Here is a 13,700-nt window from a genome sequence, read left to right as displayed (position 1 = left end):
CCTAAACATATCCCATCTATAAACTTATGCAAAAAAAAAACACTTTTTTGTTCATGGATTAATTGCCTCGACAGGTGAACGAAATGACCAATATGTGAATATGAACACATGACATGTGAATTTATTGCATGCACTGATAGAGATAGCAAATAGTCATCATTTACTTTCTTTTAGCGATTCTCACGTCCGACAAGTCTCAAGATTCTAGATCAAGTCATAAATCATTCAAGGCAGACATAGATCAGATTCTAAAAACTAAATTGACCAAATCGATGTCGATGTAAATTTAATTAAAAAATTTTTTTTTAGCTTCTCGTCTCGAACAGCCACAATGTAAATGTATTGTAGTAAAAGAACAGACAAACGCTGACAATATTTTTTATGACTTAAACATCGTCTGTAGACCAAAGCATTCAGTTTGATTCTTTCATGTGATGAGTTAACATCGTCGATAGTAATTGAATAGTAGAGACAAATAGCTACAAACTGATATTGAAGGAAATTGATTTATCATTGTGAAATTTTAATTAATAGCAAGCTATGCATTTGAAAATTGAACTTGTTGTCGTCATTTGTGCAATTGGTGGGTTTTTAAAAAATTTAAGGAAATAAGTAGTTGTGGACATAATTGTCTGTTTATTGAAATGGAATCATATCTTATGGACACTATGAATTCTATGTGATGTCAACCAAAGTCGGGCTTTGGTTGGTATTGATCCAAATTCTTACAATATTTAGAATTAGGGAGATTTTTGGTATCTTACCTAGTCACTCAATCACTTAGACTCTATATAAAATAATTGTGATTAGTTTATCTAACTACAAGATGCACTTAGAACTGATTTACTAGTTTGTCGCAAAGCTCAAAGTAGACTCGGATTTTGTATGGAAAAGTCGACTCGAGTCGGCCCGACTTTATGTAAAATTCGAGTGCGTTTGTATGCTGGAGGCACTGCAATGCGTGAATGCTGTAGGTGCTGTAATCCAAGAATGCCTGAGGCACTGTAATCCTCGATAGAATCTATTGCATCAAGCAGGGTTCGGCCAAGAACCGCAAGCCTACATTTTATATGCGAAGTTATGTAATTTTTGGGCTGTATCTTCTAGTTCGTCCATGGCTGTAGCCCTGTGTTTTTTCAATACTATCAAGTTATTGTAACTTGGTACATTAGGGAACATCAGATCTTATTACGTACTTGTGTCTTTGCAATGTGCAGAGCTTGAGAGTGGTTCGGATCCGAATATAAACAGTAGGCCTAAAGGGTGTAGTACAACTGATTTAAATCACAGTGCCTCCAGCTCCTAAATCCAGGATTGGTCCTTCAATATTTATTATGTCTTTTTGGTGCCAATTAAGAGTTCCAGTATTTCTGCTTTAAATGGTCTTAATCTCGCACTTATTTAATGACAAACCTGCCATCTATGCCTAATTCTAACTGGTCATTTCCAATCAATCTTCTATTTCAATGTGAATTTAAATGGAAATTTCTGGACTACAAAAACTTTATTCTAGATAATGACAACAGCCTGCAATCCTTTCTGTGCCAATCTTTAAGTTGTCCTCTTTAAAACAATTTATTTATCAATGAACTTAGTATGCCTCAAGCCACAAAAGCTTTTGCAGACTGTTCTTCATCAGGAAGAACAAACTAAAATGCATCAAAATCCGGTCAATGTTTATTGAGATGCAAAGGAATCCTTCCGGTTTTTATAAATAAACATTGACCAAAAATATTATTATTTAATGCTGAAATGTTCATAAATTCTCTCTTTTTGTGCACAGCCACTGCTGAATTTTCGTATGATGGAACTAAGGGTAAATAATAAATATGACCTAAAAAAAATCTTATTAACTTCCTCATTTCTGTTTATATAAACGAAAGGTCCATCGCATTGGGAAGATGATTATGCTTCATGCAAGGGAAAGCATCAATCACCAATTGACATTGACATGCTGCACGTGAAAAAGGTCAAATTGCCTCCGTTAACGTTTGAGAATTTCGATACGCAGCCTTTAAGTACAACCGTAACAAATAATGGTCATACAGGTATGTCAAGAAGACAATTCAGTCCACAATTCCTAGAAAGGATAAATAAGTCACTATCATGTTCATTAAATTTTCAAAACACTAACTCAGTAATAGCTATCCGGAAGATTTGTGTGATTACATAATAAGTGTAATGAGGATTTACTTTCAATGATCTTGAATAATCGATAAAGTAGAGTTTACTGCTTTATACACACAATAAGGACAAGTAAAATGAGTTAAGATGATGGATGGAATAGGGCGATGTCTTGTGATATTGAAGATTTTTAGCTAGAAATATGAAGTTTCAAATCTAGTCAACAATCAGAAGGCTTTATCTCAATTCTGTCTTTTTTTGTAAAGTTATGATGCAAAACGCATGTTTTGTGTACTTTGGTAATGCTACTGATTAATATATAGCTTATGATTGCTCATAGCCAAAGATGTCTTGAAAGGCACAAACGCAACATGCATTTTAAGCTTTAAATCCCAACTTTTTAATGTTTATTCTTCGAAATTCAAATGCAGATTGCCCTTTGAACCAGAGTTGCAAAACAGACACCTGTGACATGTGAAAACCGTACAAATTCTTGATAATTTGTATGGTTTTGTGAGAAAAACCAGGTGACAGGCGGAAACCGTACAAATTCGTGATAATCTATATGGTTTTGTAAGAAAGCCCACAAAAATTATCAAGAATTTGTAAGCTTTTTCGCCTGTCACAGGTGCCTGTTTTGCAACTCTGGACTGAATTTTTGTATGAAAAGGGTTTTCAACTATGTACAATAAATATTATTCAAATCTCAAATGACCGTTAGAACAAGAAAGATCTTCTAAAGATTATATTCATGGATAATCCATTTATTACTGTCCAATAGAGAAGAATCATGCACGGCAGATATTGATCACTCTCATTTTTCATAAATGTCATAGAACGCCCTTGAAAGCCACGGTCATTAGCGATAAATTATAAAGTTTAAAGTGCAATGTTTCAATTAGCATATCACCTACTGAGATCTAGACAATTGAATTTTAAATTACTGAGCATGTACTACTGACAGACTGCAACACCCAAACTGAACTCATTTTCCTGATAAAGCATGTCGATGAAATCTCAAAGCCACAAAAAGTTAATAGATTAATTGTGCTCATAAAGAATTAAATAAACGCTTCAATTTATTCAATAGTCATGTTTACTGTGGAAACGGAGAAAGGAAAAGAACCAATAATTGATGGCGGACCATTTAGAGACGGCGGATATGTGTTTGAACAGCTTCATTTCCATTGGGGTAATTTCCTTGACATTGATTATTCTATCCGGATATTGAATTAAATTGGACAGTTTATTGCAGGTGATAATGATTCTTATGGATCTGAAGACAGTTTTGATGGAAAACATTTTCCAATGGAACTACATGTTGTGTTTTATAAGGATAAATATAGCTCATATATAAATGCGACAAATTACAGTGATGGACTTGCTGTGCTTGCATTTTTCTTCGTTATTGCTCAAAAACCAAATCCATCGTATGTTGAAGTGTCAAAGTTATTACAACAAATTACCGAACCTGACACACAAGCATCATTTGAGGAACCTTTAGCACTTGAAGATTATCTTCATATAAGCATGAATGATTATTACGTGTATAATGGTAGCACGACGACTCCGCCATGTCTAGATAAGTATTTACAAATGTTGTTTAATTACAAGTACTTTTGTGCATGTCATTAGGGGATGTTTGTGAGTGACGGGAATGGGAATTGAGTTTTGTAGATCTCTTGCCTTTATTCTGTAGCTGTAAATGGTGCTTAATTAGGCTGTATGTGGCTTTATCTAGTTGTTGACGTCCTCAACAAGTAATTGACGTTCTCCACAGTTCTTGATGTCTTCCACTAGTTCTTGACGGTCTTTTCTGGCTTAAGAAGTCATCCTCTAGCTCTAGACGTCTTGCATCAGTTCTTGACGTTCTCCACTAGTTCTTGGTGCACTTTTCTAGCTTAACAAGTCATTCTCTAGCTTCAAACGTTCTGCATCAGTTCTTGACGTTCTTTCAAGCTTAAGGCACTCTTTTCTATCCGCTAGCTACAGATGTCCTTCACTAGTCCATGACGTTCATTTGAACCTTAGGAAGTCATCCGCTAGCTTAATAGGCATACTATAGTTCTTGATGCTCTTATCAAGCTTGTGATATCATCCTCTACATAAATAAGTCATCACTAGCTTAATAAGCAGTTTTATAGTTACTGATTACTCCAATGCTTAGCAAAAGATCTCACTAGCTTAAATGCCCTAACTCTCAAGGGGCATTTAGCTATTACGTAACGCAATGGAGGGTTTAGAAAAGGTTAGAGGTCCATTTGACGATTGAGGGGCTGTAAAGTTCTGGAATTTTACACAGGAAGTGCCAATTTGCTTCAAATCCCAATTTGGAAAAGCCGTTTTGTTACGTCCCTTTTTAGAAGGGGCAGGGGTCTTCAGAAAATTTTTTTTGCTAATTTAACCCAAGTTATATGATGAACGAATGACCCTAAAGACGTCATTTATAGAAAACCCTAAAGACATCACTTATGAACGACCCAATAATTAAAAATTCTCTTTTTCCCATAAACACAGGTTGTCACATGGCTTGATTTTTATGAACCGATTAAAATATCACACAAGCAGGTACGATGCTGAGTTATAAATTAGTATTTATTTAAAATATTTATTTATAGCCAAACAGACTCTAATGTCGTGAAAGCCCGTGATTTTATAAGCAAAAAAGTTTGTTTATCATTTCGTCTTCTTATTTTCTTCTTGAGTGCTGCTCATTAATGAGCGAAATAATTAACACACTTGATTTTGTTGACAAAAGCATTCAATCGTGTATAAAAAAATTCAATGATTATTTATGAAGTAAATAGAGTGACTAATACTGATTTGTTGACTGCTGCTGCTGACCAAACATATTTCATATCTTGAATACATTTGTTGAATAGTTTTTGGTTCGGGCCAATTGACTTGGTGCCAATGTGTGAAAATTTTTACGATGGCAATGGCATAATAATTATATGCAGCGGCAGTTATTCTATTTTTAATTACTTGTGCTCTACTTCCTGAATTATTTAATTTTAAATTTAGATAATAAGTGTGTCTTGACGTAATTCAATTAGAGATTTTTCTTGTTGTTGTACTTTCTCGTGCATGACGAGGAGATTTTTTGTAGCATGTTGACTCTAGGTTTGGCATCAGCCCGACTATCAATCTCTATTTTAATTTCAAATTTAAAAAAAGTTTAAATTTATTTTTAAATCCTAGGATTTATTTTAATCCGGTTGGATTTATTTTAATCCGACTCTAATTTTGAATATTGAGGCACATGCCGGACAGTAATTAATTAAAAGTGATGAAAATCTACTAAATATACACAATTATAATCTGTAAACAATTATAATACCTCAAATGGATATTTCACAGCAAATATCAACAATTATCATTTGAAATGAACCGCAAAAGTGTGTTAAACATTTGTCAAATAAACATTAACTCAGCTGAGAATATCAGCTGACAGTCTGGTCGTTTAACGCATTATAACAATCCACATGTCAAAACAAATTTAAATTAATTCAAATTTATTTATTAGCTTGAATTTTTTAGATCATTAAAAGACCATGAAGGGAATCTATTGAGTCATAATTTTCGTCCAGTACAGCCAATTGGTGATCGTATTGTCTGGCTTACATCTGACAAGTTCAACGCAAACGATTTAGATATGCATGATAAAATTTATGGCCAAAAGACGAAGCCAACGAAGAAATCAAAAATGAAAAATAATGGACGTAAAATCATGTCTGGAACTACAATATTATTATCAATTATAGTCATTGACCTATTGCTGTGAATGAATTTCCTGCAAATATATATATTTAAGGAACAAAAAAATCAGACGAGCTTATTGTGTGATAAATTGAATCTATTATTCTTCAATTCAGTATTGTTGTTGTGACTTCATGTCCATTATAAATTCATGATATAATTTTAGTGATAGATTAATATTACATAGTTATCACGTTACGCATGTTTTCATCAATATCAGATCCGGAAGATGAAAGTCATCAAGTTTATTATCCACGAAATGCTGCAGTGTGTTTGGCTGCAAAATATGATAAATGAATTAATGTAAATTGTTTGTAGTAGGAAGTTTAAATTATAACACATAATTCAATAATAGACATAAACATGCTCTATTTTACAAATTAGATTATTGTAAAGCTGTCTAGTACTCAAAAACAGGGGTGTGTCAAAAATTAAATGACGGAAATTGACCGTTATTTTTGAAAATTTTAAATAACGGTCAAAATAATTTTAAATTTGGACTATCAAATCAGGAAATTGACCGTTATTTTTATTTTGAAAAATTTTCTTTGTTGGTGTTAGTAAAATTTTGAAAAATAACGGTCAAAATCCTTCGAATTTGGATTTTTGAGTATTATGATGCATCCCTGACTCAATACATGTCAATCACAATAAAAGGTATCTATATAAAAATAAACACTCACGATTGATTTCGAATTATCGAATTTCTTTCGATTAAAATTAATGTCAATTGATGTTTCCTTCTCATTTGAATTTTCATGAATGCCAAGGTCACTTAAATGCTTGAGTAGACTTAATTGCTCATCGTAGATCAGAAGACGTTGAATGAAATCTAGTGGAACTTTTAATACTTGACTGCTGTATGCAATTGTAAATATTCTAAATATTTCCTTCCTTATTTTTGATAAATTTAACGAAGCAATAGCACCAACAATATGTGGAAGTTCCTGAATATCATGCAAAATTTTATGGTAATTACGACGATGATAATTAATTGATATCTTGATAGCAGTTTCCAATATAAATGATGATTTGATAGCTTTTTTGAGTTTAATAACACGTTGAATTGTATTAAAGTCATCGATATTCAGCATCAATTGAATAGCTTCAACAATAATTCGATTTTCCATTTTATATTCTCCCACATTCATCACATCAATTTCCTCGTAGCATGATAGACACTTTAACAGACATTCATGCAAATGTTGTTTGCATATTTGTGTATCGAACAACGATATTGGAAGGCTGTTAAGTCTATATAGACTGTAACTAAGAAACATCACAATTGGCTCTAATAATTTGACAGTCTTTTCACTCGGAAAATTTTGCATAACGATTTCCTGCCGTACTGCTCTACATCTATCAAATATGAAATCGTAACGAAAGTTCAACGGCTTTTCACGATCAACAAAAATTCTGAAATGACAGAAAAAAAAACGAAATTTAAGTATTGTATAATATCAGAAAATTTAAATTTACGTCATCGAGTGTAAATTGACTACGCTGTGTCTAGCATGCACTTTTTCAAGTTGCGATAGATAAAAAGTGAAAATGTTTCAACGCAGTTTAATTCTAAGAAGAATAAGTCATGATATTTATAGTTACAAAATTAAGAATATCTGTTTCGAGTGCGGAAAGTAAGTGAAAAAGGTATCGGATTACTTTAAAACGCATTAAAAAGGACTTTTGAAATTTAACGGTCAAATGAAATTTAAAAGTCCTGAAACACTACAACAGCTAAAATTTCAAAGCGAAAACCAATCAACAGTTAAATTTATCAAATGAAAACTACTCAACAGCTAATTTTCAGAAATTTCATCAAAATGTAAAACCGTACAACAGTTACTTTTCAAAAACGCTGAATTGTTCAAATTTGAATATTTTTCCGTTAAATAACCGACAGAATAGAAAAAATCTTTCCGATAATTATTAATAATTCCTCCCAAAGTGAGCGTGTCAATCGTGTGCACATTTTTCTGGCACTCAACCCATTTTTGCCTCAGGTCTAACAGCAGTCTATTTTCATAGTAAGGAAAAATCATTTGCTGATTTGTACTTCAACAAACAAGCACGATGAGCAAATCGTTGTGCCAAAAAATAAAATTTAATTTTGAGAGTGAATTTCCTTCGAAATTTTTGTCATCTCAGGTGATAATAGCTGTACAGTTTAAATAAGTAAATAAAGATTATTTAATATTTGCTTCATATTTTCAGTGGCAACAAGATGAAAAAAGTTCCTTTTATATGATTTATCGCGTGATAATTGCTATGTTTTACAACTTTTCATTCTTGGAATCAATAATTTACTCATATTTAAATGATAATGTAATTTTATCACTTATTTATCTAACCAGAATGAATCTATTTGTAACAACAGTCACGTGCAATATTGGTGCATATTATGTCATACAGTACTATCGTGGTGAATTTAAATCACTTGATTGCATGACATCTGGATTGAAGTTTTATTGGTTTTTATATATAAGCATACTGCCCTTTGCCTGTGTAGTTAGTGGAATTTATTGGACAATGTTATTTAATATATCCGATGATGTTTTAAATTTAAATAATGTTTTAGTTCACATAACGAACTCTTTAGTGCTGTTTTTTGATTTATTTATCATACAACATGAATATCGTATTGCACACATGATATATCCGATGATTACAGGCATACTATATTTATCATTTACATTTATTTATCCATTACTTGGTGGTATTGATAGATATGGACATAATTATGTATATCCAATATTAAATTGGAAGGAAGATCCATCAAGTGCATTTATTATTGGAGCATCAGCTGTTGTGTTTTTAGGTATATGTCATTTAAGTTTTTGTGGCATTGCTTATGTTAAGGCATTAGTTTATAATTCATGTACGCTAAAATGCCAAACATACGTATGTAAAGGAAATGTGTGAATTTCAATTTGATAGTTATAGACTATGTTTTAATGATAATTTATAGACAGCATAAATAAGCCATAATTATCACGTATATCTTTAAGTAATTAATAATAAGTTTATTTTGTACAATAAAAGAAATATCATTGATAATAAAGTGCGCATCATGCAGATTAAAGTTTACTAGCTCGTGTCTTAATTAATTTACTTAAATAAATGCTTCAAATGTTAAAATTGTTGATTAAACAGCAATTGACAAAAATAGTTTTGCGTTTATTTGACTGTTTTAAAAATAGTCCTAAACCGGCATTGAAATAGCTTCGACTGATGGACCATAATGGAACCATAACTAACTACTGATCCTGCTTCCAAAAATTCTCGTATTTTGATTCAACATTAATTTTAATCTCAGGATTAATTTAAATCCGACGATTTAAATCTCAGGATTAACTTAAACCTTAAATCCTTCATTCCGGCAAAAACACTGACTAACACAAAACATCATGCACACTTACTCCTAAAGAAGCACGCAATAGAATGAAATAACAATAAAAAAGCATGTTAAAAAGTAATGACGTTGGTCTAATTTCATTAAAGTGTATGATGATGTATACATCAATGTTGGAGGTCAGTCATGAAGGAGTGACGTAGCACATCGGCAAATATTAGCACACACTTTTGTTTTCTTTTTTTATGAAATATAAATATATAGGTGTAGAATGAAAGAAAAAATGTTGTTAAAATGAGCTCATAAATTTCTGGGAATATTAAATTGGAATAGAGTAGTCTGTCTGATTCAGCGGTTTTTGTGATTTATGCTCATAAATGCTTTTTGAAAAATAACGGTTTTCAAAACTTCAAGAGCTGTTAATTTTGAAAATTTGAAATTTCAAAATTTTGAATTTCGTTATTTTGAAAATTTTAAAAACCGTTACTTTCAAAATTTTTAAACCGGTTATTTTTCAAAACTTAGAATTCCGTTATTTTCAAATTTTCAAAAACCGTTATTTTTTGAATTATTCAACATTCAATAAATTTGTAAAGCTTACAATTATAATTTTCTCCACAACTGTATTATTCTCATAAGTAAAGTTTCTAATGAAGTTTTAGACAACAAACTTAATACATTAGGAAATTTATAAATTAAAAATTTATAAGTTAATTAAAAACCAAACTTACTTAAAATTGAACAATATTTCGACCGAAATTTATATAAAAATAAACAAAAAAAGAACGATAAAAATTTCATCAATTTGAAACACATGCCTAATTATAGGCTAAAGAGCGAAATCACGTGAATGGAAAAAGTCTACCGTTACCGAGTCACGCCATACGTAGACGAATCAATATGAAGAGAATCAGTAAAAGGCAGAAAGAGAGAAAATGTGGAAGGATATGAAAGCATAAAACTGCATGTGCTTCGTGTATTATTTTTTTTTGGTTTTGTTTTGTTTTCTTCTTATCGGAACCGACAACAAACACATTTAAAAGACATAAATATGTTAAAAATTTAGCATTTAGCAAATCTATAATTGTTATTAAGAAAATGTAGGCAGGTTGAATAGAAACCAATGTAATGTCGTACGATACATTGTTACATCTTGTTATATATTCGCATCAATTCGGGTTTCGTACCTTTTTGACACATTTACAAAGAAAGTAACGATATTGTTGGCATTTTGTCTGTCTGTCTAATTTCAAATTTATTTTGACAGTTAAATTCAAATATTTTCTAACCGTTATATTTAAATATTTTTTGGCCGTTATTTCTTAGTCGTTAAAGATATTGAAATTATATTGTTGCTGTACATGGATGAGAACATTAACAGCAAAGCGCTTTTACTGCTCATAAACAGCAACATCTTTACTATCATTACATTTTTTTCGGAAACTGTACCATGCAGAAATAACCTTATTATTCGCAATTTGTCTTCATACCACATTCTCATACACCGGCAAGCCATAACATGGATGGATGAGTACAAAACTATTTCAAAGATGTTAAATTTCTCATTTTTGTTATAAGTGAAAATTAAAGGAAGTACAAGCGCACAAAAAAGAACAGAAAAAAATTTGATGTTCTAGTCAATGAACTTATGGAATTAGAAGAAATGCGCTGCTCTTTTGGCAACAAATACGATAACTTCAATCTTCTCTTTCCATCCAGTTTCTTCAAAGAGAAACTAAGGCCTTCTTCTTGTGCTTGAATTAGTTTCACATTTAGTTGAAAAAGTATTATTTTTTGGTACAATTGAAGTCATTTTGTCTGTTGTTCCTTTATGATTGTTATGCATTTACAGGTAAAAATCCACAAAACTTCATTTCCATAAAATGAATCAGTCCATTTAGTCATAAAACTCTTTTTAATGATTTTGGTTGCTTTCTTCTTATTCAATTGATCTTTGGACTAAAGACTGCTGAATTCTGAGAATTGTACTTTGTAAATACCGAGTAGCATGCAGCAAATCTCATCTTTCGTCTGGAGAATAAGAATGTGGAACGAAGAGTGACGTCACTAGAAAATGTCTATAAAAAAACGTGATTAATTCCTTTTCCCTAATATTCATGACTTCATATGCCATGGGAATGACGTGTACAGTTTAGGTTGAGACTTACCGTCAAGCAGAGTTCGAAGTCGACTCGGATTTTGTATGAAAAATCGACTTCCAGTTGATAGAATTCGAGTCGACTTCAAGCTCTGCCAGATTGTGCTATAATGCAAATAATGTTTCGACAGCCCTGGTTTAGTTAATACTAATGAACCATGTAATATTCAATGCTTAAAATCATTTTTGGACAGTAATGAAATATCTATTAGAGGTTAGAATCTCAATTCTAGATAAAAAATCAACTTCCGTAAAAAATTAAAAGACAATTAACATTTTACAAGCTCATTTGACATCTGAATAATCTAATCTGTCCATCAGTGTCATGCCATGTTCACTAAACATGACAATAGGACGAAAAAATATCCAGATTAAATTACAAAAATATTCATTTATAATCATTAAATATTTAATTGATAATAAGGAAAGCATCATTAATAAATAATGGCATAACATAAAACATGAATTGCTTCCGAAAATCTCTCTTACTTATTTTTTTTTTGTTTTCTTCTCTTTGCTGTAAAACTTTTTTTTTATGTACGAGAAGAATTTGTTAGTTATTCTCACAATATCGCATTGTTAGGTAGGCTCATTAAACTATTAAGGGTTGCTTATTCAGTTCGTTCCTGTCATTCAATAGCTGCACATCGAGGAGACGTATAAATATAAATAATATTTTATAATTTAGTTCTATTCTAATATTAATTTTTGAGTCAGCAACAACAGCAACAAAATAGTGAAAAATAATGAAAGAAAAAGTTCAGAAATTTATGAATAAAAAAATCAATTGTGACTTTGAGCACGACTCGCCAAAAGATTTTGTTATTTCGCAATGGCAAAGACGGGAACGGTGTGTAATTTATTTAATATATAGATGGCTTTTAGCGGCATTTTATGTGTTTAGTGTCATGTTTTCAATGTCTACTGCAATTTCACGTGGCGAATTTAAAGTTTATTTTATTTATTTAACAAATTTAAACTTAATGGCAACGATGATAGTGACATTAACAGGTGCTTATTTATCAACGCAGTTCTACCGAGATAGATATGAAATTACGAATAAAATGACACCAATATTGAAATTTTATTGGTTTTTATCAATTTGTACAACGATGTACGCAATATTAATATCCTTTATATATTGGGCAATATTATATCATCAAGATAATAATGTACTGGATCTAAATAATGCAATAGTTCATATAACTAATTCGAGTATATTAATTATTGATATTTTCGTCATAAAACATCGAGCAAGATTTTCACATTTCGTATGGCCTGTTTTCTGTGGTTGTGCCTATTTACTCATTTTTACATGGCTATATCCCTTTTTTGGAGGCGTGAATAGGTAAGTTACGTGACGAAATCATCGATTTTTTTTACTATGTTAAGGAAGACATGCATTAATGTCAATAAACTCTTCTTTTTCTTACATAAACGTACGAAAATAACAGACGTGGACAGAACTATATTTATCCAATTTTAAACTGGAACGCAAAGCCGGGTTCCTCATTAGTAGCTGCTTTTGGAGTTTTATTCTTAGGCGCAATTATACATTCCATACTTGTGTGTATTCATCGACTGAGAGGCAAGATCCATAAGAGAATTAGTGGAAAGTATCATACTGTATCGGCCAGCAGTACGAAGAATAATTTAAGAGAAATGGAGGCTCAAGAACAAACAAATGCATATGATAATAATAATTGTATCTAAAAATACTCACGTATTAAACAGATATTCCAAAGTATTCGTCAAAGCATCGAAAGTACGCAAATTTTCTGGCTGTTCCATTTTACGGTCTGCAGCACTTCTGGTGAATTCTTTGATAAACTTTCCATTTTTCTCATAATAGTGTACTAAGTTCCTACTTTTTCTTAATTTAATTTCTTTTGAAGGACAGAATTCCTTACAAGTTCCAATAATGTAATTATTTTCTGTCATTTTTATAGTGATCCACAGATATTAGCTAAATTATAGCATATTATATGATTCCTTGATGTAGATATAGTATTATTTTGATCAGTTTATGTGAATATTCTATAAAATTTTAAGTTATTTTAATTTCTGAAATTCTTTGTTTTTGTAAATCCGATTGTGCAAGGCGAGAAGACTTTGAAGTTTTTTGGTTAATTTTTACAAACATGTTTACTTAGGTTAATAGAAAATATTTGTATCTAGAGGAAGTGAATTACAGCTTCAGAGGCTTTTAGTCTAGCTAATTAACTGAATCATTCTCATATAATATTTTGCTGTAAAATTAAACCAAAAAATTCATGGTTTTCCCGCCTTGCAATTTGCGAAACTTTT

General features: G+C 31.2%; 4 protein-coding genes across 4 annotated transcripts; 3 read left to right on the top strand and 1 right to left on the bottom strand.

Moving 5' to 3' along the window:
• The first annotated feature begins 324 nt into the window (after nt 1-324).
• CAH2 (Carbonic anhydrase 2) lies at nt 325-6,387 on the top strand. The gene is made up of 7 exons (XM_070643098.1): nt 325-583; nt 1,784-1,816; nt 1,884-2,048; nt 3,215-3,316; nt 3,380-3,707; nt 4,641-4,692; nt 5,651-6,387. Exons 1-7 carry the CDS (start codon nt 541-543, stop codon nt 5,906-5,908), a joined length of 981 nt encoding a protein of 326 aa, XP_070499199.1. The 5' UTR covers nt 325-540; the 3' UTR covers nt 5,909-6,387.
• LOC139092621 (germinal-center associated nuclear protein) lies at nt 5,960-13,568 on the bottom strand. Its single transcript, XM_070643097.1, has 3 exons — nt 13,117-13,568; nt 6,567-7,299; nt 5,960-6,160 (listed from the first exon to the last, which is right to left on the bottom strand). Exons 1-3 carry the CDS (start codon nt 13,332-13,334, stop codon nt 6,074-6,076), a joined length of 1,038 nt encoding a protein of 345 aa, XP_070499198.1. The 5' UTR covers nt 13,335-13,568; the 3' UTR covers nt 5,960-6,073.
• Nucleotides 7,951-8,861, top strand: LOC139092625 (protein rolling stone-like). The gene is made up of 2 exons (XM_070643100.1): nt 7,951-8,031; nt 8,098-8,861. Exons 1-2 carry the CDS (start codon nt 7,957-7,959, stop codon nt 8,803-8,805), a joined length of 783 nt encoding a protein of 260 aa, XP_070499201.1. The 5' UTR covers nt 7,951-7,956; the 3' UTR covers nt 8,806-8,861.
• On the top strand, nt 11,986-13,418 carry LOC139092624 (protein rolling stone-like). The gene is made up of 2 exons (XM_070643099.1): nt 11,986-12,741; nt 12,848-13,418. Exons 1-2 carry the CDS (start codon nt 12,140-12,142, stop codon nt 13,104-13,106), a joined length of 861 nt encoding a protein of 286 aa, XP_070499200.1. The 5' UTR covers nt 11,986-12,139; the 3' UTR covers nt 13,107-13,418.
• Nucleotides 13,569-13,700: the final 132 nt, after the last annotated feature.

The sequence above is a fragment of the Chironomus tepperi genome, unplaced genomic scaffold, assembly GCF_022539635.2.
Source record: "Chironomus tepperi strain 1889 unplaced genomic scaffold, CSIRO-AGI_Ctep_v1 contig_309, whole genome shotgun sequence".
In the NCBI taxonomy this organism is placed as follows: Eukaryota; Metazoa; Arthropoda; class Insecta; order Diptera; family Chironomidae; genus Chironomus; species Chironomus tepperi.
The sequence above is the reverse complement of the archived record's forward strand: the minus strand, read 5'-3'. Positions and strand labels throughout refer to the sequence as shown.